Raw genomic sequence first — 25,976 nt, 5'->3', positions numbered from 1 at the left:
ATCTTATATGTAGAAGTCAACCCAGATTGTATAACATGTATTTAAAAACTCACCATAAATGAGTCTTTGGGATTTTCATTTTAAATTTTGAGGTAGAAAAGTATTCATGGGTCTCAGCTATGTTGAGAAAACTCAATATGAAAAGAGCCTGATAATATTCCTCAAATAAGACTCAGAACATCTGTTTTTCCAAAGGTAACTTTTAAAAGAAGAATAACTAAAAACAGAGAGAAGCTATTTGTACTATATCAAAGCCAAAAAATGATTGTGAGCTAGTATATGCCATTTAAAAAGAAAGTAGAAGTGCAACTTTGAAAAAAAAAAGCCAAAATGAACCAACCACAAATTAAATCTCTCATTTGTAAGTAAAAGTTTCAGGTCTTTGTTCCATGATCTGATTTCTATAACATTTGAATCCTTCTACATTTTACCTTTGCTTCCCATTTTCCTCCTCAACTCTTGGTCACCATAGGTGTTTTTCCTGTTCCGTGTCTCCTGCTCAGGAGATGGCGTCTCCTTTCTTGCTGCTTTCTGGCCTCCTTGCTCTCTGGAAGGTGCTCTCAGTTTCTGGTTCTGAGGTCTCCTAGGGACTGTCTGTAGACAGTCAGTTCTCATGAATGAATGGTTGCTTTTCTTGCCCACTGGAAGAATGCCATATCTTGGGTGGATCAGCAAGCCCACCACTGGATTGGAAGGTGGGAGCTCACCCTCAGTTTTTCATGCAAATAGTTCAACATTGGACAGCATGGGTTCAGGCGTTGGCCTGTAAGTGTTTGGGAATAGGAGGGCATTCTTACACCACCAAGCAATACTCAGACACCAGCTTGGTGTTTAACACTCAACTTCTTGCTCAGTCTCCCAGGAAGTAACTTCAGATCCCATCTGGTAAGCATGTGGATCTGTAATTTTGCATTCTTATTCTGGTGTCAAGCCCAGATTGTAGCCTTTTCTTCTAACCTACTTGTTATAGGTAGGCATTCCAACTTCTAACCCTTGCTGGGTTTGGTTAATATTTTAATGTGGCTTGCAGAACTCAGCAATATTTTCCCTACTGCTACATTTATTATTCATTCACCAGGATCTTGAAACCAAGGAACTTTGCGTAGGACAGGTCGAGAGGAGGGGTTGGATTGAAGGCAATCAGAACATCCCTCTTCCCCTAAATTGGGAAATTGTGTCTGTCTCAGTTTTCTGGAGGCTTCATCACATAAGGATGATGATTAAAGTCATCATTCCCTTGGATTGGATGGCTCTGTCTCCTCTGCTTTCTGCTTCTCTCTCCAGTTGTCTAAGGGTAAAGGCCCAGCCCACTAGTCCCAAGGTAACTTTTTCCAAGTCTAGCTGAGACCTTAGGTGTTTTCTAAAAGTTGTCTCACTAATGAAACAAAAATTCCTTTCTTATTTGTTCTCTCAAAATCTGAGTTTTACCCACATCGATTCCAAAATCAGGGGAAGAAGACCAAGTATCTCTTTCTTATTTAAATTTGTATTTCTTAGGATATCAGTGTAGCAGACCTCAAGGCCTGTCTCACACCTGCATGAATGCCTTCCAGGATGGCTGTACTTGGCCTCCCCCCGTGGTGGCCTTCAGGAGTGCGTCTTCACCGTCAGCCTGTGACGTTCACTGTGCCGCTGTCCCATTTCCCATCCTCGCAGCCTTTCTCATACCCTTTGAAAGTCTTGGGCCTTTGCTCATTTGTTTCCTGGTTGCCAAAGACCCAGATGTTCATTGAGCAGCCTGGGACCCTGTAGTGAGGAGAGGTGGTCCATCTGGGGGCCATCAGGACCTCGGAGCCCCTCTGCTCTCTACCTCACCTCATTGGTCCCCCAGCCCTACCTGGGTAGTTCCATTTCTGAAAACTTAACTATTAGGGGTGGCCTCCAAAACAGTGCTCAGGCGGTCTGGGGGCTACTCCCAGTGACACTTGGCCAATAGGCTGGTCGACTTAGTGCTGGGGCTCCCGCAAGTGGTGCTGAAGAGGGGTCCAGCCAGGTTCAGGAGCCTCTCCCCAGCTCCAGGGAACTTCATTAATGTGCTGTGGTCTGCTGTGTTGTTGCTCTCCACGGTACTTACATTGTCACGAGTATTATCCTGTTACCACTCTTCCTTACTACCCACTCTTGCCTGGGTAGTTTTTCTGCTTTCTGTCTGGGACATCTCACCTTGCAGACTCACTTTGCACTTTTTGGTTGATTTTTAAAAAGTAAATCAAGATGAACCAGAGAGAGAGGTAGGGCTCTTGCCTTGCACACGGCTGACTCAGGTTTGCTCCCTGGCAGCCCACATGGTCAGTCCAAGCCCTCCAAGGAGTGAGTCCTGAGCATCAGTCGTGGGCATCACCCAGAAACCAAAAGATAAATAGGTAAGCCAAGACATGACGTTAGTGTACTCATTGCTACTGAGGTTAGTGCTCTTCTTTTGGTTGGCTTTAGGATTCTTTCACCATTAATAGCAGAATGGATATGAGGGGTGGTAGTCAAGAAACCTTCTCCATGGTTTCTAGTGGCCATAGAAATCAGGAGACTTGTGTGGACTTGGGACTTTTCCCTCTCCCAGCTCCAACCTGGGCATTGGCTGTGCTGACCGGGCTCTGGTGTTCAGACAGTTGGGCTCTTTGATTATTAATAGTTTCTCTTTTTGCTAACAGGCAGCCTATCAAAAGATATTTTCTGTGCATTTGATTCTTTATGGGTACTTTTCTCCCCTTCATTGAAAACTGGAAACCAAGGAAATAATTGTTACAGAAATTCCAATAAAAAGTTAATAATAGAATTGATGCTTTGCCTACCATTGATTGTTGTATATTTCAGTAATAATTACTGGCTATTTTTCAAAATTAAATTAATGATCTTAATGGAGTACTTGCCTAAGATTTAAAGTTCACTCCATTTCAATGTTTATTCTTTTAATAGCCCATCAAGGAAACATTGTATTGTAGTTGAGACAAGAGTATTTGTTTTGTTCTAATGAAATAAAGCCCTTGAATATAGTAATGGACTAGGAATCTCAGTGAATAATTATTATCTAAGATCTGTAGCTTTCTTGGGTATTTTCAGGAATGCTTTCATTTTTTTTAATGTGAATGAGCACCACAGTGTATGCTTTTGTCTTTAATTAGGTAGTCTTATTTTTTTCTTTTAAAGTGACATTTAAAAAAATTTAGGTCATTTATAATTAGAGTGGTTATTCATCTTAAATACTAATAACTAATCGTCAATAAAGTTATTTGGTATTATATTTTCCTCTTTTCTCTTTAAAAGAGCTTTGGAGACTGGGAGATAAATAGCAGTAAGGTGCATGCTTAGTATGTATCTTGGCCTGTGTTCAGTTTCCAGAATAACGTGGTCACATTAGCATCGCCACAGACAGCCCTGGAGACCCCAGCACCTGCAGGGTGGCCCTGATAGGGCCCATCTTTGGCCTGGAAACACCCAGGCTGTGTCTCCTCCCCCGGCCTTTATGAAACAGTAGCATTGCCTGCCAGGACTCACTAGGTGGGGCCTAGGCCTTCTGAACACTGTTTGGTAGCAGCCTTCCCCTCCCCGAAAAAAGAGTGGGGGCCAGTGATGTATGAGACCATGTGATACATGGCCACGTGATGTAAGGTTTCCTATATCAGTGTTACTGTAGAATAAGTAACAGTGCTCTGCAGTATATTGCTCTGTAGTACAATGGAGTGGAGATCACAGCCTTAAGGCCACCAGAAAATACGTTGTATTAAGACCATCAGGAAACATTTAGGTTATGTTGTCTTCAGAAAGTTTCTTGAATGATAAGCTCAAGAAATGAGGGGACCTTAGTTGTTCTCTGTTAAAGAGAGACTTGTTAGAGATTTATTTTTATAGGGAATTCTTGAATATTTGAAATTTGATGAATACTTTTTTAGTGGAGGAAGAGTTGAAGTTCATTTTACCTGTGACTGTTTTTAAAGGATCTCTAATAGTTTGTATCATGGACTAATCGAACGTTATTATCAATTATAATTTCATGTGCACATTACTTTTAGGATAGTGTCTCAGAAACATAAAAGAAGCTTTATTTATTTTTAATTTATTTATTGAATCACCATGAGAACAGTTACAAAGCTTTCATGTTTGAGTCTCGATCATACAATGATCAAACACCCATCCCTTCACCAGTGCACGTTTTCCACCACCAAAAACCCCAGTGTACCCACCCTCCCACCTGTGCCCCTGCCTGTGTGGCAGAACATTTCCACATTACTCTCGCTCTACTTTGATCTCATTCCGTATTTTGACACCAGTCCCACCATTGTTATTTGGAATTTTCCCCAACACTGCGGGAAAAGCAACATTAGACAAATTGTTTTCTGTTGCTGGTTGTGAATAGCATATCATCTTGGAATTCTAAAATGTTAATAATTAGGTCTGGAGAGATTTGTACCAAGAGCCGCTTGGTTGTGTCTCTGGGATCATGGCTGTTAGGGAGCTTAAACAGTTGCTGGGGGCTGTTCATGGGCGGCATCTCAGGATCCTGTCGGGGCAGGGGACGAGAAGGACCGGCTCCTCCCCTATCCCATGAGGCCTGGCGTGTGTCCTCACTGCTGACCCATACCTGCATTTTCCAATGAATTCTGGCAGATGGCGGCTGCCGGAAACAGGCAGAGGGACAGCACCCGCTCCTATCTGAGGTGGTCGAAGGCAGAGTCTGGAGGCATTTCTGCCAAGAGCCACTCGCTTCTGAGATTCATTTGTATGTCTCTGGGATCATGGCCGTTAAGGAGCCTAATAAGTAGCCTAGGGCCGCTCCTAGGCAGCATCTTGCGGTCCCATCGGGTGGGGGAATAAGAGAAGCTTTAAAATGACCAAAAATAAAGTGGTTTGTTTTATTAATAAAAACCCAGTATAGCATTTTTGTGGGGCAAAGGGAAACCCACACTTTATGGTCCTGAGGACTTCCCCTTGGCTTAGTCCGTGTGCGTCATTCCTGGTGGTGCTTGGGTGCTGTGTGCAGTGCTGGGATCAGACTGGAATCAGCCACATGCAAGGGGAGGGGGAGGTATACTGTAATGTTTTAGTTTTGATAGACTCTGTGGTTTATAAGTTGGCAGCTTGGAAGTCTGGGAAAGATAGATAGGACTTCTTCATTTAGTATTTTTTTTTTAATTAAAGTCTTATGTAAATGGTCATGTAACCAGTAGTGAATTAGTTGCTCAGGGTATAGAGGGGTCTGAGACTGATCTTTTCTCTCCAGTCATCCAGTCACTTGGGAAGGTCAGGGTCATCGTATCCATTCGAAGATGAGTATAGGGACTGGAGCTTGAGTTCAGCAGGGAAACCCTTTCCTTGAGTGCTGCTGACCTAGTGCGTCCTCAGGTGTGGCTCAAACTTTCCCCCCAGGGGGTGGAAATAACAAAAAGATGAATAGAGAGATTAGAGAGAGATAGTATAGCGGTTGATTTGATTCCTAGCACCCTATTAGCTCCCCAGACTCCACCTTGAGTGATCTCTGAGCAAAGAATCAGAGGTAAGTCCTAAGCACAGCCTAATCCACACCCCCTTCCCCCTAATGAAGGTCAAAGAGATGCTCAAAGGACTGGAGTTCATGCTTTGTAGGAGCCTTGAATTCCATTCCTGTCATCACATGTCACCCTGTCACCTTTAGTACCTCAGAAAATGATCTCCAAGAACTCCCCAGGTCATAGACCCTGAGCATCCTGAGAGTGGCACACCAACTATACCCCAGCCCCTCAAAAAAACCCAACTTCTTAAAAACAGGTGAATAGTGGTATCTTTATGAGGGATCCTTGCTAATGAAAGGAAAGTGCGGTCAGGTCAGACAGAGCAAATGAGAGATACTTGGGTAGCCATTGCAGAATAGGTGAAAGGAGACTTGGGGGCAAGCGAATGCAACTTTAATAGCTAATGGGGCTCCAGAAGGCGAGAAGAGATAGAGTTACAAAATCAAATTACCAGTGGTGTTGCAGGATCTGTTCATTGGAGCAGAAAGGAGCTGATGGAGACTTGGTGTTATCAGGGTATGGGGTGATAAGTCATGCTAATATGGTGGCAGGAGAAATAGAAATCATCACAATACAAATAGAGAATTGACAAGCTGAATGCTTATGAATCTAGAAGCACAAATCTATAAGGACTTGAACCGGTGGAAGTTACGTAGAGATTTGTGTTTAACATTTTCATTTTAAGGTAGCTTTTTGTAGAAATGCCGGCAAGAAGATGTAGGGGTATTGCGCGTGGGAGACCGAACTGTGGGAGTATTTTTTTCTAAAGATGGGTGGTGCCAGAGCAGGAAAAGGTTTAGGCTCTTCCCTTGATGTAGCAAGAGAAGAACAAGTCAAGAAGACGTTCAGTGCCTGTAAAGGCAAGACACGACAGTGATTGTGATGTTTCTGAGCCACAGGAAAGTGAGTTTCTGCAAGGACTTTTTTCTCTGTGGCTGCAGATATGTCTGAAATCTTGAAATAATTGCTGTCTGACTGGTCAGTTTTATGATGCTGCTTATCGGGCTTGGACCTCAAATTATGGGGGTTAATGAATAAAAGCTGTGGTGTGAGGGTAGGAGTGTATAGGAGGGGACAACTAAGAAATAGATGGCAAATTATCATAGTTTTTTCAAAATAAGTCTATATTATAGGGCAGTAGATGAAGAGGGCAAAAGAAGGTCATTTCAATTAAATTTAACAAGTGTTTATTAAGTACCAATTATGTGCAAGATGTTATTTTAGGGGCAATGAAAGATGTAATACTGTTTTTCTCCCTACGTGCCCTTGAAGAAAGGGGCTCTGTCAGGTTCTTCAGACTTTAGGTAGCAATACATCCTAAGCAGAATGTTGGCAGAATGGCAAGTTCAGTGAGAAAAATGGAAGGTGAAGAGTTGGAGAATTCAGGGAGCAGTAAAAAGAAGGGAAGAAAAGCTGGAAAGACTTGTCAGGTGCAGCGAAGAATGTCTGGGAAGGGCAAAGGGAGTCATCCTCTAAGATGAGCAAGGTTGTGGAGGCTTGAAGGTGGTTGTGAAGTTATTTGGGGGTAGTAAGGCTGAGTGAGGAACTTGGAGTTTTTACCATCATCTTATGACATATATTTAACCTCTGAAAAGTTTGTGGTCAAATGGAAAAATCTGAGGTAGGTAGTTTTTTTTTGTCCTGTGAGAGGAAAAAAATGACATTCTTTAATCATTGGATGAAATGCTGCTAGCTGCATTTTACACATTTATTTGATAGTGCCTAGTAAATTAGACATTTTAAAACTTGCTACCGTTTCTTTCTTAGTGCCTCAGTTAGGGCTTCGGTGAGATTTAGTCTCTGGAAGCTTGAAGTTCCAGAAGGGAGTAGGAGGGGCCTCTGTGTAGGCTCTTAAGAAACACTGCACCTCAGACGAATCATAAAATATTTGTGATTTACTGGGAAAGAGAAATCGGGGTGATTTCGTGGCTATTTCAGATGAACAAGGTTTTGAATTACGTTTGTGACATAATTCCCTGTATCATCTCTTCTTTGTTTTCCTTCAGAGATATTATTTTCTTTCTTTTTTTAGGGTTGTACATCCACTGGTGCTCAGGAATCACTTCTGACAGGGTTCAGGGTACCATATAGGGTGCTGGGAATCGACTTGGATTGGCTGCACGCAATGCAACCACCCTACCTGCTATACTGTCACTCTCACCCCATTGTTATTTTTTACATATTCAGAACATTGAATAGTGTTCTCGTACTTTTTAAAGGTCATCATCAAAACAAAGAATTGTGAACAGAATTTTTGACTCCCTAAATGAAGAAATGCATTATTTTTGGATAACTAGGATGCTGTGGCAGTACCATAGGGATGACGTTTGGTTGGAGTAACTTCCTGGGTCACTTTACAGATTGTCTTCCTGTATGTAAAGTTTTATGCCTTAAAAGTGGCAGTTATTTTATTATTTTTAAACACAGCCACAAAATTGTAGGACTATCTCAAAAAGGAACTGTTTATTAGTGTTTTACTTGGACTTTCATGTTCAGGCACAGGAAAACATGGGAAAAGAAGAGAAGTGCCATGAAAGCAGTGTGTAGACAAATTTGATAAATCGGCTTTTTTTTTTTTTTTTTTTTTTTACTATTTTTTGTGGAATCCTACTTGGAAAGAAAACTGTTGGCCAATATAATTTGGCTATCAGAGGATATTGCTGAATGTGATTCACTTGAAGGCAACAACTAAAATGTAACCACTTACAAAGTTAGTCTGAGAATTACTCAGTGCTTGTTCAAATAGAATATTGTGACGCAGGGGCAGGAATTAAAGGGATTCTTACAGAGGGATATGGTTAACTTAATATCCTTCGTGACTTCTGTAGCCAAGCTTGATGTGGCCTCGGCTGAGGTCAAGCATTCCAATTCCAGCCTCTCGAGGGCTTTCTCCATGTGCTGCCAGTGTGCTGGTAAAAATGACTTTAAACTCTTGTCAGCACGGTTACTGGTGCATGCATCCCAGCCCCACTCAGATAAACCTGTCACAACACAGAGGCGGTTGCTGGAGAAGAGTACAAGGGCAGGCCTCGAGCTTTTCATTCGAGCATCACTAAACGTGCACAGAGTGCCCAATTATTTCAGCATTATTGAGCAAGCCTACAGGAGGACCCAAGCCTTGCTACATTAGATTTTCTTTAGTAATTTGCTCAAGTACCGCTGAGGACACTTAAAGGGCTTAAAACGGTGGCTGCAACCCGTTTCCTTTTCTGGGTTGTTAATTCAGGTTTTCTCTTTCAAATTAACTCTCACTGCATGCTGTGTGGCAGTTCTGGGAGAACTGCTTAACACTAATTTTCTCAATTTTCAGCCTTTTTTTTTTTTTGGTTCAACATAACTGCTTTAATAGTCACATATATGTTTTGATTAGAAATGTATGCTAGCAAGGCCTTCTGTGGGGTAGAACAAAAACAGATGCTTTAAAGAAAGATGGAAAGCTTTTTGAATTTCAGCTATTAAAAGTTACTTAGATCATTTCACCACATAAAGTTCCATTTCTTTCCACGACATTGCAGAATCCCCAAACCAAGTTAGAAACATGTCGCTTGTTCTGTTACTGAGCTCTCGCCCATTCCTTTAGCCCTGTATGTGTAACTGGGCTGGAGAGACAGTGCAGGGGTTCAGGTGTTGGCCTGTCGTGCGGATGACCCTCTCCCCGACGTTCACCCTCATTGGCACACTATGCAGCCCTTTCTCAGAGCGGGGACTATCATAGTCTCTCTGGCTAAAATGGTCCATTTACGGACAAGTGGTGAGCAGTGGATGTTGAGTTATCTGTTGTCCCTTCAGCCCTCCCACTCACTTGCTTCTTTTTGGCTGGGGAGAGGATAGAAGGGACAAGTTCAATATCTTGGTTTCATTTCTCGCAGCAGCAGCAACTCCAGGCCCAGCATTTATCACACGGACATGGTTTGCCAGTGCCTCTGACACCTCACCCGTCGGGGTTGCAGCCCCCGGCCATCCCGCCCATCGGGAGCAGCGCGGGGCTCCTGGCCCTCTCCAGTGCGCTGGGGGCCCAGTCCCACCTGCCCGTCAAGGATGAGAAGAAGCACCACGACAGCGACCACCAAAGAGGTGAGTGGTTCTTGCGGGCCGGCAGGTGGGGCTACCTGTGGCTGAGTGTAGGTTCTCAGGTGTTTTTCTGTCTCTGGATTTAATTTTACCAGTAATTACATGGGATTTCTGTTGGGGGGTAAATCAGTCACCAGAAGCAGGTTTGTGGTCCAGTGATCCCCAGCCATTATACTCTCCAAAGGCAGGAGAGGCTGTTTCCTGGATCTTGGAATTTGTTTCCCGAGTAGTGAAACCCCAGAATGTGCCGTTTATTAATAGTGATAGTAATAACTAATTTTAACTGAATCCACTTGGGTGCAAGTCTTTCTGATAAAAAGGCTTAAGTTGATGATTCGACAGAACTATTTTATAAGTTAAAAGCAGTTTAGTTATGGGTAGGATCATCTATATAGAATAATTTTAAAAAATCTTACAAGTATATAAACAATTTCAGAAGTTTAAGCAATTGAGCTAGTACAATCAATCCAAGTCAGTGAAGTCTCTTAGTTTACTTATGTTTTAAATCCCAGCTTGTTTAGAACCATGAAATAATTCATCCTTTAAGAACAATGAACTATAGTTATTTATGTAAGGTTAGTTAATGCTCCTTTAAGTTGATTTCTTCATTAGAACACTTGAACAAAATAAGGGAAAACTTTGATGTGTCTGTATGTTTGCATGGTGCCTACTAGAAGTATTTATTTGCTAATGGTAGGAAAACAGACGAAAAACTCTCTCCCATCATTCTTTTGTGGGAATTTACTTAACACATGGGTGGTTCATTGGTAGGAAGGGTGTGGTTTGTTAATTAAAAGCTCATGTCTACTCTTGTTTCAGTGTTATTACCATGAATTATAATCTTGGGTAAATGATTTTTATCACATATACATGAATTTCCCATCTCTGATGTTAAAAACACTGTAATATTTGTCACCCAGTTATTGTAATATTATGGTGTAGAGCTGGGTTAACACTATAAGCACTTTATAAGTGGAAAAGTTGATAGAGAATATAACATTAATATACAGCTTTTCTGAAACTGCATGAATAATAGATTGGTATTTTGTGAATCCCATTAATAAATAATATTAATAATTAACATTGAAAATTGAGATCTATGCTATTACTATTTAATAGGTTACATCTCTGAAAAATATGTGTATTTTGTATAAACCAACTTGTGCTTTTCTCTTTACCCTTCCTCTCTGCACTGGACTGTGTGCTGCTGCTGTTCCGCTCACAGACAGAGACTCCATCAAGGTAGGACTCAGAGGCACAGGGGAAGGAATGTCTTTGAACAGCCCCTAATGATCTGAATAATTTGGAAAACAGTTCTGTGAACTTTACTGTACAGTGGCTAGTTCCTTTCTTTTTTTAGCCTATTTCTTAAAAATCATTTTCCATTTAAAGAACCATGATTTACAATTATTGATATTTGAATTTTAGGCATATAATATTTGAACACCAATCTCACCACTAGTGTCAGTTTCCCTGTACCAGTATTCTCCAAACTCCATGCGCCGCATCCTGCTGCCTTGGCAGGCACATTACAGAGTTTGGTGGTCGCAGCTTAGATCTCTTTTTTGTTGTTGAATCTGTGCTTTGGATATATACACACCTTCACATCAGCAGTATCACTGAAACCCCAACCTCTGACCTGATGCTTTAAAAGGATTACTTCCAGATGTGTGGTTGAGATTATGTGTGTGTGGGGGGGGCACCCAGCTATGCTGAGGGGGTCACTCTGCTCTGTGCTTAGGCAGCACTTCTGGCAGTGCTCAAGGGACCATAATGTGCCGAGGACCAAACTGCATCAGCCATGTGCAATGCTAGTACTTTAACCTTAGTCCTCTTTTTTCTTAGATATGTTTTTAAACTATTGGCCCCATTTCTTTATCAGGATCATATTTTTAAATCTAGATGGAATTATTAGATCTGACTTGCATTCATCATTTATTGTGTCTTGCACTATGAAAAGATTAACTGCTTTTCCTCAGGTATGCCATGGCCATAAGGTAAATAATACTGAGAGGAAACAAAATAAAAATACATGTTTGTCTCATTTTATGGGGGAAATAATTTTATCTTATAATTTTTTAAAATCAGTGTTTGCTTAAGAGCACTTTTCTACACCAGAAAGAATTTTTTAATTTAGTAAATAGTTTTACAAAGTAGCATAGCCTTTTTTGTGTGGTTTTTTGGGTTTTGGACCAAGCCTGGCAATGGTTGGTGGGCATGGGGAGGTGTTTCCCTCAGCTGTGATCCGGGGTCACTCTTAGTGGTCCCAGAGATGGACCCTGAGCTTCCATAGGGTAGGCACCCGCTCAGCCCTTTGTGCTCTGTGCTCTGTCATGTCCCTTTTCTTAGGTTTCCTCCTGGTGTCTCCTGCCTTCCCTAGCTTTTGCATAGATAATTTGTAGGGGAAAAGGAGAGTATGTGGCATTTAATGATCGGGATATCTGTGTCACATCAGAGTGGGATGTGGTAAGGTTTCCTGAATTGATGTATAGTCAGCAAACAAGAGTAACAGGTTACCAAGCAGGAAATGAACAGAATATGAAAATTGCTTGATGACCTTGAGCTAGGCATACAGCTGTATTACATATTGCATTTTGTATAGATTAGAAAAGTCTCAGGCATAGGTCATAACATAGGGCTGTTGGTTCCTTTTCTGGGATTTTACAGCAGTTGAATGTGTAGTGTATGGACAGTCTCATTTCTTTCTGCTTAAATGAAGTGACATGTGAAAATTAAACTCTTACCTGAAACCACCTGTGATGGTGTTGACCACCTCATTTTTTTTCTTTCACAATAAAAGGGAAGTGTTTTGTTTTTTTCCAAAGCTCTTAGACACAAATACTATGTTTATATATATATTTTTTTCTTTTTGGGTCACACCTGGCAATGCACAGGGGTTACTCCTGGCTTTGCACTCAGGAATTACTCCTGGCGGTGCTCAGGGGACCACATGAGATGCTGGGGTTTGAACCTGGGTTGGTCGAGTGCAAGGCAAACGCTCTACCCGATGTGCTATCGCTCCAGCCCCATGTTTATCTATTTTATCCCCCAGAAATTTTTGAATTTGAGGGAACATCTGCACACCTATAGAAATGCCAACATTTACAATTTGAACTGCACACATTGATCTAATTATGCATTTTCAGTTTTATATTTTGTTAATACGTAAATTGAAATGAACTCTTGATTGCACTAAGTGTTCTATACACGTGTAGTTAGGAAGTAATAACTAAATGCATTTACTGAAATTAACTGATAGTAGCTCTTGAAAAGTCTAATTCTTTTGAAGCCATAGTATAAACATTCCTTGTCTTCCTATGATTAATACATACCCTTTGGTGGGCCAGTGAACTAAACAAAAACCTCATCTCTTGTCCCACTCACAGAAGACTATGAAAAATATTTATACCACATTGCACTTTTATGTCAGCAACATTTTATATTTCCTTGTCCAAGAGTAGGGTGTATTTTAATGTGATTTGGGATGAATTTGAGAGGGAGGATCTATGTAGCTAGAAGCCAGCGGAAAAACAAGAAAGGAAACGGAGCTGGATGGTTTTGTCTTGACTTATTATGGGCTGGGAGCTTTGAATAGATGTTTTTGTTGGATATGGCGCTCAGATTGGAAGTTGTATCATTCACATTTAGGGCCGTCCTGTTGCTTTGCAAAGTGAAATAGTTTGCTAATTTTCATAAACGTGTTTGTTCTGCAATGCTCAGGGAAGCAGTGACTTGCTTGTCCCATTGATCATGCTTTTCCTGCTGTAAGGACCTCCTGGTTAAGAGAGGCTTTTTATGACTGTTTGCTGTGTGGCTTGAGTTGGTTTTTATCAGCCAGAGTCTGCCAGTTCCCTGCAGCTGGAGTCAGACTTATATGAAATAATTTATTCATGCAGGATAATGCTCCTTAACATTTAACAGGTAATGAACGTGACATAAATTTCCTTCTTGCTTTTAATTTTTCCCTTTCCTCTTCTAATGTGCAAACAGGCAGCTCTGGTGCTCTAAATAATAAGTAATTTTTGGCCATCTGTCAAAGGGAAATTTCAATACAAATTTAAATTAATGGTGCCTGAAATTTTTTATAGCTCCTCTAAAAGCCTCTAATGTGCAGAAAATTCTGAATCTGCTGGTAGTAATTAGTGTTGCATGTAATGAGGATGTGGGCAATGTTATACAGCCCCAGTGTAACATTTTGATATGGTAGCAAAATTTTGATTTATATAGATTGTAGATAGATTTAATTGTGAGAGATACTTTAAAATGTTTTCTTGATGTTACAGATTATTAAACAGGGCAGATTCCAAATAACTCATAAAGTATAAATTTAAACTTACAATAAAGATTCAGGTAATTAAGGTGCTTTACCTTCAGGTGTGAAGTAAAAGGAAAGAAATTATTAAAGTTAGTGGATTTTTTTTTCCTGTTTTCTCTTGGAAGTTCTTTGGTTACCACATCACACACTGTTGAGTTTTATTGACCTTGTTTCTCTTGCTCCAATAGGCACTTCCATTCCTAATCCTATTATTTGCAGGTGTGTATGTAAAGTCCTAAACAAGAGTAGAGGCTGTAACTATGGGCCTAAACAAAATAGCATTGTAGGAGCCCAAGTATCCATTTATTTGCCCATGAAATGCTATAATGGGAGTGTTTGGTTGTCTTTAATCACTCCATATCCCCCAAGGAAGGCCCTCATTTGGGAATTGAAAATAGCCAGGAACAGATCACGGTCCATTCTCTTCTTTGATGATAGGCTCAGAAACCCAAATTTAGCTCTCTGAAAGGTTTCTGCTAACCTCTCCTGGATGGCAGTGCTTCCAATCCTCTGGAGTGTTTAAAACCAGTTATGTCATCCCATGCAAAGTCACAAGTGAAGCCCAGGAAATGTTTTCTGTGATGATGTGATCTTCCAGTGCTGGTCCCTCCCTCCTTAATGAGAGCTGAGGAAAAAGTTGTTTAGTTCTAAAGTGGTAACTAGGGCATTCCCACATTGGCTGGGAGCTTCTTAGTTGCTGGAGATACCAATTCATGAATAGTCATTAGGTTCCTCGCATTACTCTCGGCTTTCATCTGGTGGCTGAAATGAGGGTAATGATTCAGAACAGTGAAGTCCAAATTGCCTGAAACTTGGTTAGAAACGGAGTCTGGGAAATTAGTATATTAGCCATCTCTACCTATAGTATCTAAGAAGTTCTACTACCTCCTAAAATAACATATATATGTATATAAATAGCAGAATTTACTGTCAGCAGCTATTGGTAAGGTCTATGACTTTTCCCAAGTCAGTTATTTCCAGGCATACTTTATTACTTCATAATTTATTTTAATGTATTTAATTGGCCTTCCTTTTTTTTTTTTTTCTTAAGTCTTAATGGGGTGACCTCAAGTCAGGTATTGTCTTAGACACACTAATAGATCACTATGATAATCCTGAAACTAATGATTTACATAGGAGGGAAAGGAAAATATGGCATATACATTGCAGTTTGAAGGCCTTGTGAGTGGGCTAGCGTTTCTGTCTGTAAAGTATGATATTATGTACTTGTATTTTCTTCCTAGTGCGATGGTGTTTTGAGTTCTGTTGTTTCATTCCGAATGTCTTTCCCAAAGTTTGAACTCATGACTAAAGTAGGTAATGATTTATTTTCAGAGAAAGGCTTCTGGCAAGAGTTGGGGGTTCCGGTAGCCCTCTTGGCAGGCTGTGTGGGTCTGCGTGTTCCAGTGCTCCTGCCCATCAGTGTCCCCACTAGCAGTGCGCATGGAGAGTCACAGCCGGGGCCAGGGTGGCGTGTCAGGCGTGCACTCTCTAGCCCTTTGATCTCTTGCCCTCTTTCCCTCAGTCTGCCAGTATTGGATTTTATAGTTTTCTATTTTTTGATAGTATAAACATGGATAGTACTACACTTAATTTTTTCTAAAATTGACAGACATTTAAAAAACTTTCTGGGGCTGGTGCAATAGCACAGCAGGGAGGGCATTTGCCTTGCACACGGCTGGACGGGTTCAATTCCCAGCATCCTATATGGTCCCCTGAGCACCGCCAGGAGTAATTCCTGACTGCAAAGCCAGGAGTAACCCCTGAGCACCGCCAGGAGTAATTCCTGACTGCAAAGCCAGGAGTAACCTTTTTGGGTGTGACCCGAAAAGAAAAAAAAAAAAAACCTTTGTGCTTTTCTATGAATGTTTAGTTATGTTTTGTTTTGTGTCCCTCCTTCCTATTTAAATTTTTTGTTCATGGATTTTCATAATCTATTCATTAGTTGGAGCTAAGGCAGTGCCTTTTTATTCTGTCATCTAAGTTTTATTTGTTTGTTTTTGCTTTATAAAACCTGTGTAGAAAGATTGAAACACCAAATCTGTGGTGATATTATGTTGGCCATAAAACTTTATCAGTGGAGTTTCTGTGTTCAGGTTGAAATGTGTACTTCAAGCCAAGAAAACGCTTCCACTGTGTTGTAGGTCAAAGTGGGGTTTGAGTCTGAATAAACTAAATAAGCAGAATCATTATTTCTGTTTGTTATTCCACCTTGTGTATTAATATTTGTCAGAGTGTCTCGTGTGACCGGGTCCCCAGCACCCCCACACCTGTTTCTCTCTTTGAAGGGGGTTATTAGAGAACAGTCAGGCCTGATCTTTAAAGATTTCATTGACTCCCATGGCATGTTCTGTGAAGGAAACAGCAAAGAAATCTGAGCCAGACACAAGGAGAGAGGAAAGTGATATGGTCCAGAAATTCTTTTAGCACTCCTTCTCCCCATATACCTGTTTAAGATGGGAATGTTCATGATTTTACCCTTTGAGGGAAAAAAAACAAAATTTGTTTAACTATATAACTTAGAAGGACACGTCATAAAAGAACAAAGGCCTAAAGTAATGGAAAGCTGCCTGGAGCATGGTGGCAGCTGGGTAGCAGAGGTCAGCTGCTGGGGCTGGGTCCCTTGGGGTGGGGAGGGTCCTCACCCACCCCCCTCTGGGGCACCCCTGATGCGGAGTCTGGTAGCATAGTTATGGGGGCCTCATTTTGTACTCCCTTCTGAGAGAAGCAGCTGTGAGTTCTGGAGGGTGGCCCAGGAGGAGCTTATCTGGCGCCAGCAGGAGGTGGCTTATGGGTGTGACCCCTGGGTCTCCAGAGAGTGGGGGAAGCAGGCAGAGGATCTCTGCTCCCTGGTCCCATTGAGCCCAGAGTCCAAGATCACAAAGTTCCGCATTACCTGGCTTCCGTGGGACTTTGCTCATGCCTGAGGCTCACTCAGCTCAAGCGTGTGGGAAGCTTTATTAAGCTTTAGTTGCTTAATAAAGATAATTTACTATTGTCTCCAAATTCTCCCTATAAGCAAACTGTAATTATTTGAAATAGTTGGATTGTTTGAATGGAGTCCAGCTATTCCATTTTGTTGTGGTATCTTGTGTGTCTTTTTTGATTGAAGAGTTACCCTCACTTTAGAGTTTCTCCTATTACTGATGTGTTGGAGAGCCTAGGCCAGCTCCTGTAAAAGGACCTAGATTCTGGAGATGCTTCTTTGTGGTATCAGGAGTACTCTCCACTGAACCATGCCCAGCAGTGTCTTAGGACTGGAGGAAGAGGTGGGAGGGTTGAGTCTATTTGCATGACCATTCTGGTGACAGACAATTTGGTGAAGTATACCAACAATAACCAAGAGATTAAAATATTTTGCTAACCATCAGTATAAAGAATCTTATTTGTATGTTTTAACTGTTAACCACCAGATGATCAATTTGAAATCCACCTCCAACTTTTTAAACCTATATATTACTTAAGATAGACTTTTATTTTTTATCTTTTAAAAAACCTTGTTTTGGTGGGTTACCACATACATGCAAGGCACTTGCTTTTCCCCTGATTTTCATCCTCAACCCAATACAGACTTTAAAAAAATACATTTTTTAAGTGTAAGCTTCAATGTGTGTGTGTGTGTGTGTGTGTGTGTGTGTGTGTGTGTGTGTGTGTGTAATGTAGATATGGATTATAGCTAACCAAGTCATCATGTGACCAGAAAAGTTTTATTCCCGTAAATTTTTAACACATATAGGCAAGAATCTTCATCTTTGTGCTATTCTGTAATAGAACTAGTCATGGACTAATAAGAGGGTGACTATAATAAAATCAGAAATATCTTCACCGTGCTAAGAATCCTCACGCTCCTAGGTAAGCTGGTGTTTCAATGGGCAAGTCAGTTAACTTAATTCAAAACTAGGCATTTGGAATGTGTAAATTTTCTTTCTTTTTTTGCTTTTTGGGTCACACCCGGCAATGCACAGGGGTTATTCCTGGCTCATGCACTCAGGAATTACTCCTGGCAGTGCTCAGGGGACCATATGGGATGCTGGGATTCGAACCCGGGTCGGCCGCGTGCAAGGCAAACGCCCTACCCGCTGTGCTATCACTCCAGCCCCAGGAATGTGTAAATTTTCTTACATTGTTAGTCTCATTCCAAAATGAATTTAACAAAAGTCTTACAGGGTATATTTCAGCAATAAAATTGACCATAGTGTTAGCCAATTAATATAGCATAGCAGTAACTGTATTTTGCTTTTTTTTTTTGGATCACACCCGGCGATGCACAGGGGTTACTCCTGGCTCTGCACTCAGGAATTACCCCTGGCAGTGCTCAGGGGACTATATGGGATGCTGGGAATCGAACCCGGGTCGGCCGCGTGCAAGGCAAACGCCCTACCGGCTGTGCTATTGCTCCAGCCCTAGTAACTGTATTTTGCTTGAGATTGAATAGTAGGAAGATTATTTTAATATTTGCCCACCAAGCATTTAATGTTGAAGTCTTAAAATTGCTTTCCAAAATAACTAATTTGGGAATGAAATGGTAATCTGAAACCAAATTTTTGGCATTGCTATTGCTTATTCTTTGCATATTTTTGGAGGGGTCGGGTGGGGCTCCCATTTCTATTATGTATTTTACTTTAGCAAAGAAAATTCAGAACTTTATCTTTGGGTTTATGATGCAGCAGTCTGCTGTTCTATATTAATTGGCACCTGCCTTTGGGCACGTAAGCTGTGTGAAATGACAAGTGCCCTAATACCCGGAAAGTGTGTTGTAATTGTCAAACTGATGAGCATCTTTAGGGTAGACTGATCCTTGGGTAGCGAGTGTGAGTGGATTATAGATGTGGCTGCAGTGAGGGAGGGGTGTATCCCTGTGCTCTGCCTCTTCATCTCCTGCTGAGACAAGTGCCACCTCCCAAGGGCGACTGCCTGGTCTGCCATGGTCAGCCAAGTGGCCAGCCAAGGTTGCGTGTGGGAGGTCGAATTCTTTACCTGCATCCTCTTCACCCAGCCAGCAGCTTCACCCTTATGTCTGATGTCTCTGATGATTTGATTAGCCTATATTTCTATCTTTTACAAGGGTTTCACACACAAACTTTGAATCATTTGGAATTTAGAGGCCCCCAAGAGGGATTTAAGTGTTGTAAATGACCCTTGAATTTCAAAAGCATTTGTCTTGCAGAATGTAGATCATTCTTCCGAAAGAATTATTGTACAGAAATACTTACATCTTTTTTTAATAGTAAAATCTGGGAAAATTCCAAAATTGCTCTTTTAAATAATTTCTAAAATGCTTACCTCTATATGACACATATATGACACATAATTTTATTCTTTGATAGTTTGAAATAGTTTGAAGTGTTTTCTGGGTTAAAGACTATACACCAGCCCTAATGAGGCCTGTAATCTAGGACCTGAATAGAAATTATATCTAATTATTACCATGGCAGTAGAGTTGCACAGAATTTTGGTTTCATGAGTGAGAACTAGAAAAGTAATTTGCTGAAAGCTGAATGCTTTCTGAAAGTGATACTGATGTGATGGACTGGAGAGATAGTACAGTAAGCAAAGCGATTGCCTTGATGGACTCTGCTTCCATTCTGTGGTCTCTGGGACTTACCAAGAGTAATTCCTGGGAACAGTGGGGTGTCCTCTGCCACCAAAAAATAGTGAGAGGTAGTCTTTTTTTAAATGAACTTGCTGCTACATGAAAGTTACTTCAAGATTAAGTGTTGCTTAGATTTAGCAGCTCTAACTTTAAATCTTGAAGTTTAATGCTTAGGTTTTTACTCTCGATGTAATAATGAACAAAGTACTAAACATTTAACTTTAACAAATTAATTCACAACCAGTTCTGTTGCTTTTGTTTGTATTAAGTTATACTGGCTTTAAACACTAGTTTAAGTACAGTTTGTGTCTGCTTTTTGTGACTGGTGATTTAAGCGCCCCACCCCCCAGGGCCAGTGATGCACTAGGAACAGGAAGACAGCAGCATGCACATGTGTGTCATCCAGCCTCCGCCTTTCTTCCTTCATGCTGCTTAACATGCCATCCCTTCTTCAGCCACTAATGTTCATGAAATGCTTAAGCTTCCCTCTCCTCTGAGATCCGCCTTCCTCCGCCTCGGCCTTTCCCCCCCCCCCCCCATACTGAATTGCAGGCAGTGAGTTGGAAGTACTTAAAATTTAAGTCTAAAGTATTCTTGTTTTAAGTGAACTTTCTAAATCTGCTTATTGGGTGAGCATGAGGAATTATTTTTCATGGAAATGTACTCATTATTTAATTGTATCGAACCCTAAGGATTCTCGGGTCTTTTATTTTCACCCCAGAATTACTTTGAGTACTTTTCAAGTCATGGAGCATTCAGATTTAAGGGGGGGCAAGGGGGAGAAGGGGGCAGGGTTAGCACACAGGTTAGTGGTGCCACCCAGTGAGAGCAGGCTGGAGCAGAAAATGACACCTCCGTTTTATTTATTTTTCCTTCCTTCCTCTTCCTTCATCATTTCAGCTCTAGAAATTTGTGAATATTTCGTTCATTTTCTTTAAACTTCTGTTTTCTTGAGCGACATTTGGCCTTTTGAACAACAACATAAAATTGGAAATGCTAATGTTTCGAGCCAACTAAAGGAGGAAAATAAAAATGTCACCATGGTAACAAAGCTGCTTTCTAGATGGTTTCCTAAGATATGCCTGAACTAGAAGCAGATGTCTGATTTGAGAATCTTGCCTCCTTCAATGTAAACAAATAACTTCTGGGCAGGTGTTGGAAATAATATGGAAATCCTATTAAGGGGCCCTGAGTTTCTGTCAGTCAGGAAGCCCATGCCACAAAAGGGCTGGTTGTCACATAAAGGAACAGAGTAAATTCTCATTAGGCTTGAGCTTTTCCCAGGAAATGATTGTCTCTGTGGTGTGTTCTTTCTCCTGTGAATCTCAATGTAAGCTGTTGCTTCTATTGATCTATTCACTGGCTTTATTTTTCTCCTCTTCATTCCAGATTCTCCCTCGCCCTAGCCGGCCCACACTCTCCCCCTCTCCCCCACCCTCGCTTCCCTTCAGATTAACACTTGATCTGTACTATGGCTCTAAGAGCTGTGACATTTGTGATTTTAACCTCCCACCCTGAGTGGGGTGGGCTGGGGAAGGAGAAGTCAGTTTTCATCCATTGGTCTGTTGGACAAAGAGACCGGCTGATTAGGCCCCATGCAATCATGAGTACTGTTCTCTACCTTTGCTTAGAGTTAGATTTTCATGAATTACAGTGCAAAGAACTGAAAGAAGAGACAGCTTTTTTGTGAGCCTTTAAAAACCTGCATTGTTCCTGCATTGTTCTATGCTAAGGCTTTGAAATTGTGTTGTCCAATATGAAGTTAATTGAAATGATGTAAAAAAAAATTTTGGGGGGGCGGGGTTGTCCACACCCAGCTGTGCTCAGGGCTTACTCCTGGCTTTGCACTCAGGGATAATTCTTGGCAGTGTCCAGGAAACCATATGCGGGGGGTGGGGGGCTGGGGATTGAACCTGGTAGGCCACAATGTGGAAGGCAATTGCCCTATCTGCTATACTCTGCCCCCAGAATTATCTAAAAAATGTTAATGTTAATTCAGTTTCCTAAGCTGCATTAGCTACATCTCAAGTTGCCACACGTAGCTCGCATAACTACCCTATCAGTGTAGATACAGAACACCTGTATCATCTCAAAGTATTTTCTTGCATAAGGAGAGAGAGATGACCTAACAGGACTTTACTGGTTCCTCTGTGCCATCTGGTTACAGCCATTTTCCTACCTTCAAAAGCAAGGTCACGGGGCTGGAGCGATAGCAAAGCGGGTAGGGCGTTTGCCTTGCACACGGCCGACCCGGGTTCTAATCCCAGCATCCCATATGGTCCCCTGAGCATCGCCAGGGGTGATTCCTGAGTGCAGAGCCAGGAGTGACCCCTGTGCATTGCCAGGTGTGACCCAAAAAGCAAAAAAAAAAAAAAAAAAAAAAAAAAAAAAAAAACCAAAAGCAAGGTCACGCACGCCTGGTGCATGAAACCCTGTGTGTGCAATATAGTTCTCTGGTGTTGCTGCTGCTCTCCTTCCTGCCCAGCATTGTTGGAGGGCTGGGATGGCCGACCTCGTGCCCAGAGTGGATTTTAGCTGGTTAAGCACCTTTTCTGTTCCCCCTGTGGAACTGTTTGAGCAGTTCAACATGGGTCTTCTCAAAGTGTACCACAGGAGGTGCATTTTGATGTTTCCATATAAAAAGTCGAAGCATTTTGGTGATGGTGGTAGTAGGGGTTGAAGACATAAGCGTATTCTTTCTGATGCTCCGAAGGTTAAATGTGGATAAACACAGAATGAGCTTCAGAAAAGCAACACTATTATTATGCAGTGTTTCTCGGACTATAGGCCTGGAGACTCACTTCATAAAGCCAATAAAGCACTCACTGGTGGTCTCCTGTTGCCCTAGCAACGGACCACGGGGCACAGTGTATGTGAAATGCATGAACATCTGTGAATTAATCTTTTTGAGTTTGTTCTTTTCTTGGCACTGATTGGGCCACTCGGGCTTGTACCTGTGACGCTCTGGACAGAGGGGTGATCTGGAGAACTCCCCAGGGCCTCGCCCCAAAGCGCACGGTGGAAAGGAAAGTGAAGGGAGATTTGTCCTGCTAGTGAATTCAGCAGTGGGAGGATTTGGTCTGACAGCAGTCGCAGTGGGACATTATTAGCTTACTTTCTGATGCATGGGGAAATGAATACAGATCTTTGTAGTGAATCTGTACTTCATTGGTTTTTTTGGGCTGCCCTGAAGAAATAATTGTTGGAGAGAGTTGAAATAATCGCTTGTGTTTATTATACCTGTGTTATCAGGACTAGAAAGATCTCAGAGGTATTCCATACGCTTGCCCCAGCCCTGCCTGTGCCCTGGGGTAATTACCAAACCATACTGGAGTAGTCTGAAGAAAACTGCCGGATTGGATGTTGAGCTTGGAATCTTGTTTTGATAATAAAATCTGGTTGTAGCCCTCTTGATTTTATTTAGGGGAACTTTTAAATTAAGCTGATGACTGTTTGCCCTTGGGAGAATTAAGCTTGGGAGAATTAAGCGTATTAAGCAAATAGAGAAACATCATTGAATGATCTACCTTCTGGTTAGGTAGGGGTCCAGACCCTTCACCCACACAACACGTACTCCTCAGAAGGTTCTCTTTAGTTCTCCTTTTCCACTCCTCCATTTTTATTCTGCCCTCCCTCTTCCAGATTGGAGCCCCAATACTTTGTGTTCAGTGGCTTATGCCAGAGCCATGTCATCCCTCATACCCTGTTATTATCACCCATGTTATTTTCTCTTTGCTTTCTCTTTTCCCCTCCTACACCTTCCTTCTCTCCCTTAAGGGTTGACCCCCTGCTTTCCTAGGGAGACATGGCTTATGTGGCATGCTGAATAACGCCTGTATAGTTGATATTTAGGGGAAAAGATGTGCTTATTAAATATCACTAAGTTAAAAGTTCTTGCTGGGTATTAGTCCTCTTGATTTACTGGGTAGTCATTAATTAGTCATTAATTAATATTGAAGGACACTTAAAGAAGAACTGCTTGTCAATTTGTGTGTTACCCTTTGGATATTAAGAAGGCACAGCTGTACTCTAGTCAAGAGATTTTCCTGATTTTTAAATTTAATTAGACAACTAAAAATGATCATTTTAATGACTTTTGAGATTTGCTGGTATTGACAGATAAACTTGAAAATTGAGCAGTGCAATCAAAATAAAATATTTAAAATTAGTTGCCAGGTATTGATTTGGCAGCTGGAGGGCAAATCTGCCTGCACTGTGACATTGGGGTTGCATTGCAAAGATTAGATACAATCCTCTCCCTCAAATTATTTTCCTATTAAAATATGGAACTGAAATCTGCTGCCTTCTGAGGAGAATAAAGTATATTAATGGGTCGTTCCTCTTCATTTCTCTGAGTTTCCGGTTAGTCCTGAGTTCTTTTTAAATGTGCATATTTAACTAGTTTGTGATGAGTGGAGGGCTGGCAATGAAAGGCTGGCATCCCAGGAAGCTGCCAGGGCTGGTGTGCAAATACATGCAAACGTGGGTCTTCAGCAGCACTGGCAGCAGTGCAGTGGCCGTGTTTAGGTGACTCTGAGTCTTACTGGTGCTGTGACTGCCCTTCGGGTCATGCTCTGTAGGAATCCCTGGACCAGGTGCTCTGTCGAGCTAAAATACTCTGTGTGTGGTGTTGGAGGAACTTTCGCTGTCCTGAGGCCTGCGCGATAGCGACCCCACCCCCCACCCCCCACCAGAGTGCCTGCCCGCCTCCCCCCACCACCACCACCCATGCCCTGCCAGTATGTCCCAGCCAGGTCAGCTCAGTTCTGTTGCCTGTGACTACGCGCTGCTCCCTTACTATGCATCTTATTTATTTATGTGTTAGAATCTGTTTTGTGATTCAGAAAATCCTTCTTAATTTGTTTTTTGACATCCAAGTGCTTCATGTTCTGTCTCCTCCCACCCTCCACCTCCCCATTTCTCTTGTGTTTAATTAACTTCATTTTCAAAGCATCGTTATCTGGTAAGATAGTTGGTCAGTCTTGATTTTATAAAGATAAAGTTATTTTTGACCCAACAAGTGCACTCTCTTGGAGAATGTTCTATGTCTACTGGAGAAGAATATGTACTAGGCTTTTTTGGAAGGGATGAAGGGACCTGTGCATCTGTTAGGCCCCCTCAAACAAAAGATTCCTGAGGAAGGAAGACACTCCCCTGGTTTTCTCCCACAGTATTACAGTTGGATATTTGCTTAGGGGCTTGGGCGCAAAAGAGGGTTACCGTAAGTTAAATGATGAGACTTCCTGATGGAACTGCTGCGACTTTTTTCAAATTTTTAAAATTTAATTCTAGTGCAAATCACATGATTGCAGTAGTGTAGTATATAGTATTGATATACAGTTGCTGTACCCTTACTGCCATCAGTGGTGACAATTTTGGGGAGTAGAAAAAGCACAACAGAAAGGCCTTAATGTTCCCATTTTTGAAAATTGCAAATTAAATTAATAATGATCACCTTTAATGATGATCTAAAAGGCCAGACTGAAATTTTTAATTCCCAGGCTGCTTGAGATTAATTGCTGGAATTGAATTTACATGAGCCTTCTGACTTTTTTCCCGTAAATACTATAGATGTCACTATAAAGTGAAAGTTTCAGTGCATCCCATGGCTGTCTTTAGGTGTATGTGTGCACAAGCCAGTAATTTGGTCCAGTGGTTTTCACATGCTGGTTTGGGAACTGGTGCAGGTCCACAGGAATTTTTTATTGGGCTGTGAAAAAGTTATCGATGCTTAACAAATGATCTGCCTGGATTGTGCAGCTGAGCGGAGTTGACGCTGTCTTCCTGGAGGCTTGCACGACTGCGGTGCATCATTGGGTATGTGCATTATGTGAACCAAGACGGCTTCCTCAAAACTTCAAAGTGCAGTAGCATTCTTGTTTACTGCTGTTCCTGGTATTTTTAATTCGAATACAGAATTTTTTTCATTTTATAGTAGCTGGGTTTTAAAACTAAGACATAGAGTGTTATTATAGGTAATCCTTTCTATTTCTGCTGTGGTGGGGCTATTTCTTCTATTTTCACTGGACCACGGGTATAAAAAGCTGGAAAGACCTAACCTGGTTTACTCCTGAGAATCCCCAGTTTAGGGGCGGATGCCACTGATATTGGCGTTGGGGCCTTTGGGGCAGGTGGTATCAGGATACTTGGGGCAGTGGGTATTAGGACAGCTTCTGGCCTGTGTGGCCTGGCCCACGTGTGCGGTGGCAGCCCCAGCTGGGAACGCACTTGAGTCTCAGACTTTGCGATCCTCTGATTAGGCTCCCTGGTTTGTCTGTAAAATAAAACATGATATTTAAGAGAAAGAAAAGCGGAGAAAGAAAAGTTACGTGGCAAAGTGATTTGTTTGTTAAATAAGCACCATTTTAATAAAAATGAGTCCAGGCAATTAACATTCTAAAGTACAGTGAAGTTTTAAAATTTAATAAAAAATGTTTTGGGGTTACCCCCAGTAGTCCTGAGGAACTGCTCCTGGTTTCCTTCTGGGAGCAGTGAGAAGAGAGCAGGAGGTGGT

The 25,976-nt window shown here is 41.6% G+C and overlaps 1 protein-coding gene across 8 annotated transcripts in view; it reads left to right on the top strand.

Annotated features, from left to right (window-relative positions):
* The window catches only part of TLE4 (TLE family member 4, transcriptional corepressor), a 148,944-nt gene that overhangs the window by 67,133 nt on the left and 55,835 nt on the right, over window positions 1–25,976 (top strand). For 4 of the 8 annotated variants that reach the window (XM_055137814.1, XM_055137781.1, XM_055137831.1 and 1 more), the window contains 2 exons: window positions 9,356–9,557; window positions 10,780–10,796. In XM_055137814.1, coding sequence (XP_054993789.1) covers window positions 9,356–9,557; window positions 10,780–10,796 — 219 coding nt within the window. Of the gene's footprint in view, window positions 1–9,352; window positions 9,558–10,779; window positions 10,797–25,976 lie in introns of all 8 variants that reach the window. The other 4 variants (XM_055137806.1, XM_055137772.1, XM_055137822.1 and 1 more) reach the window with 1 other exon arrangement.

This window comes from Sorex araneus, chromosome 1, assembly GCF_027595985.1.
Source record: "Sorex araneus isolate mSorAra2 chromosome 1, mSorAra2.pri, whole genome shotgun sequence".
NCBI classification, from domain to species: domain Eukaryota; kingdom Metazoa; phylum Chordata; class Mammalia; order Eulipotyphla; family Soricidae; genus Sorex; species Sorex araneus.
Note: the sequence above shows the minus strand (reverse complement) of the source record. Positions and strands in the feature narration are given on the sequence as shown.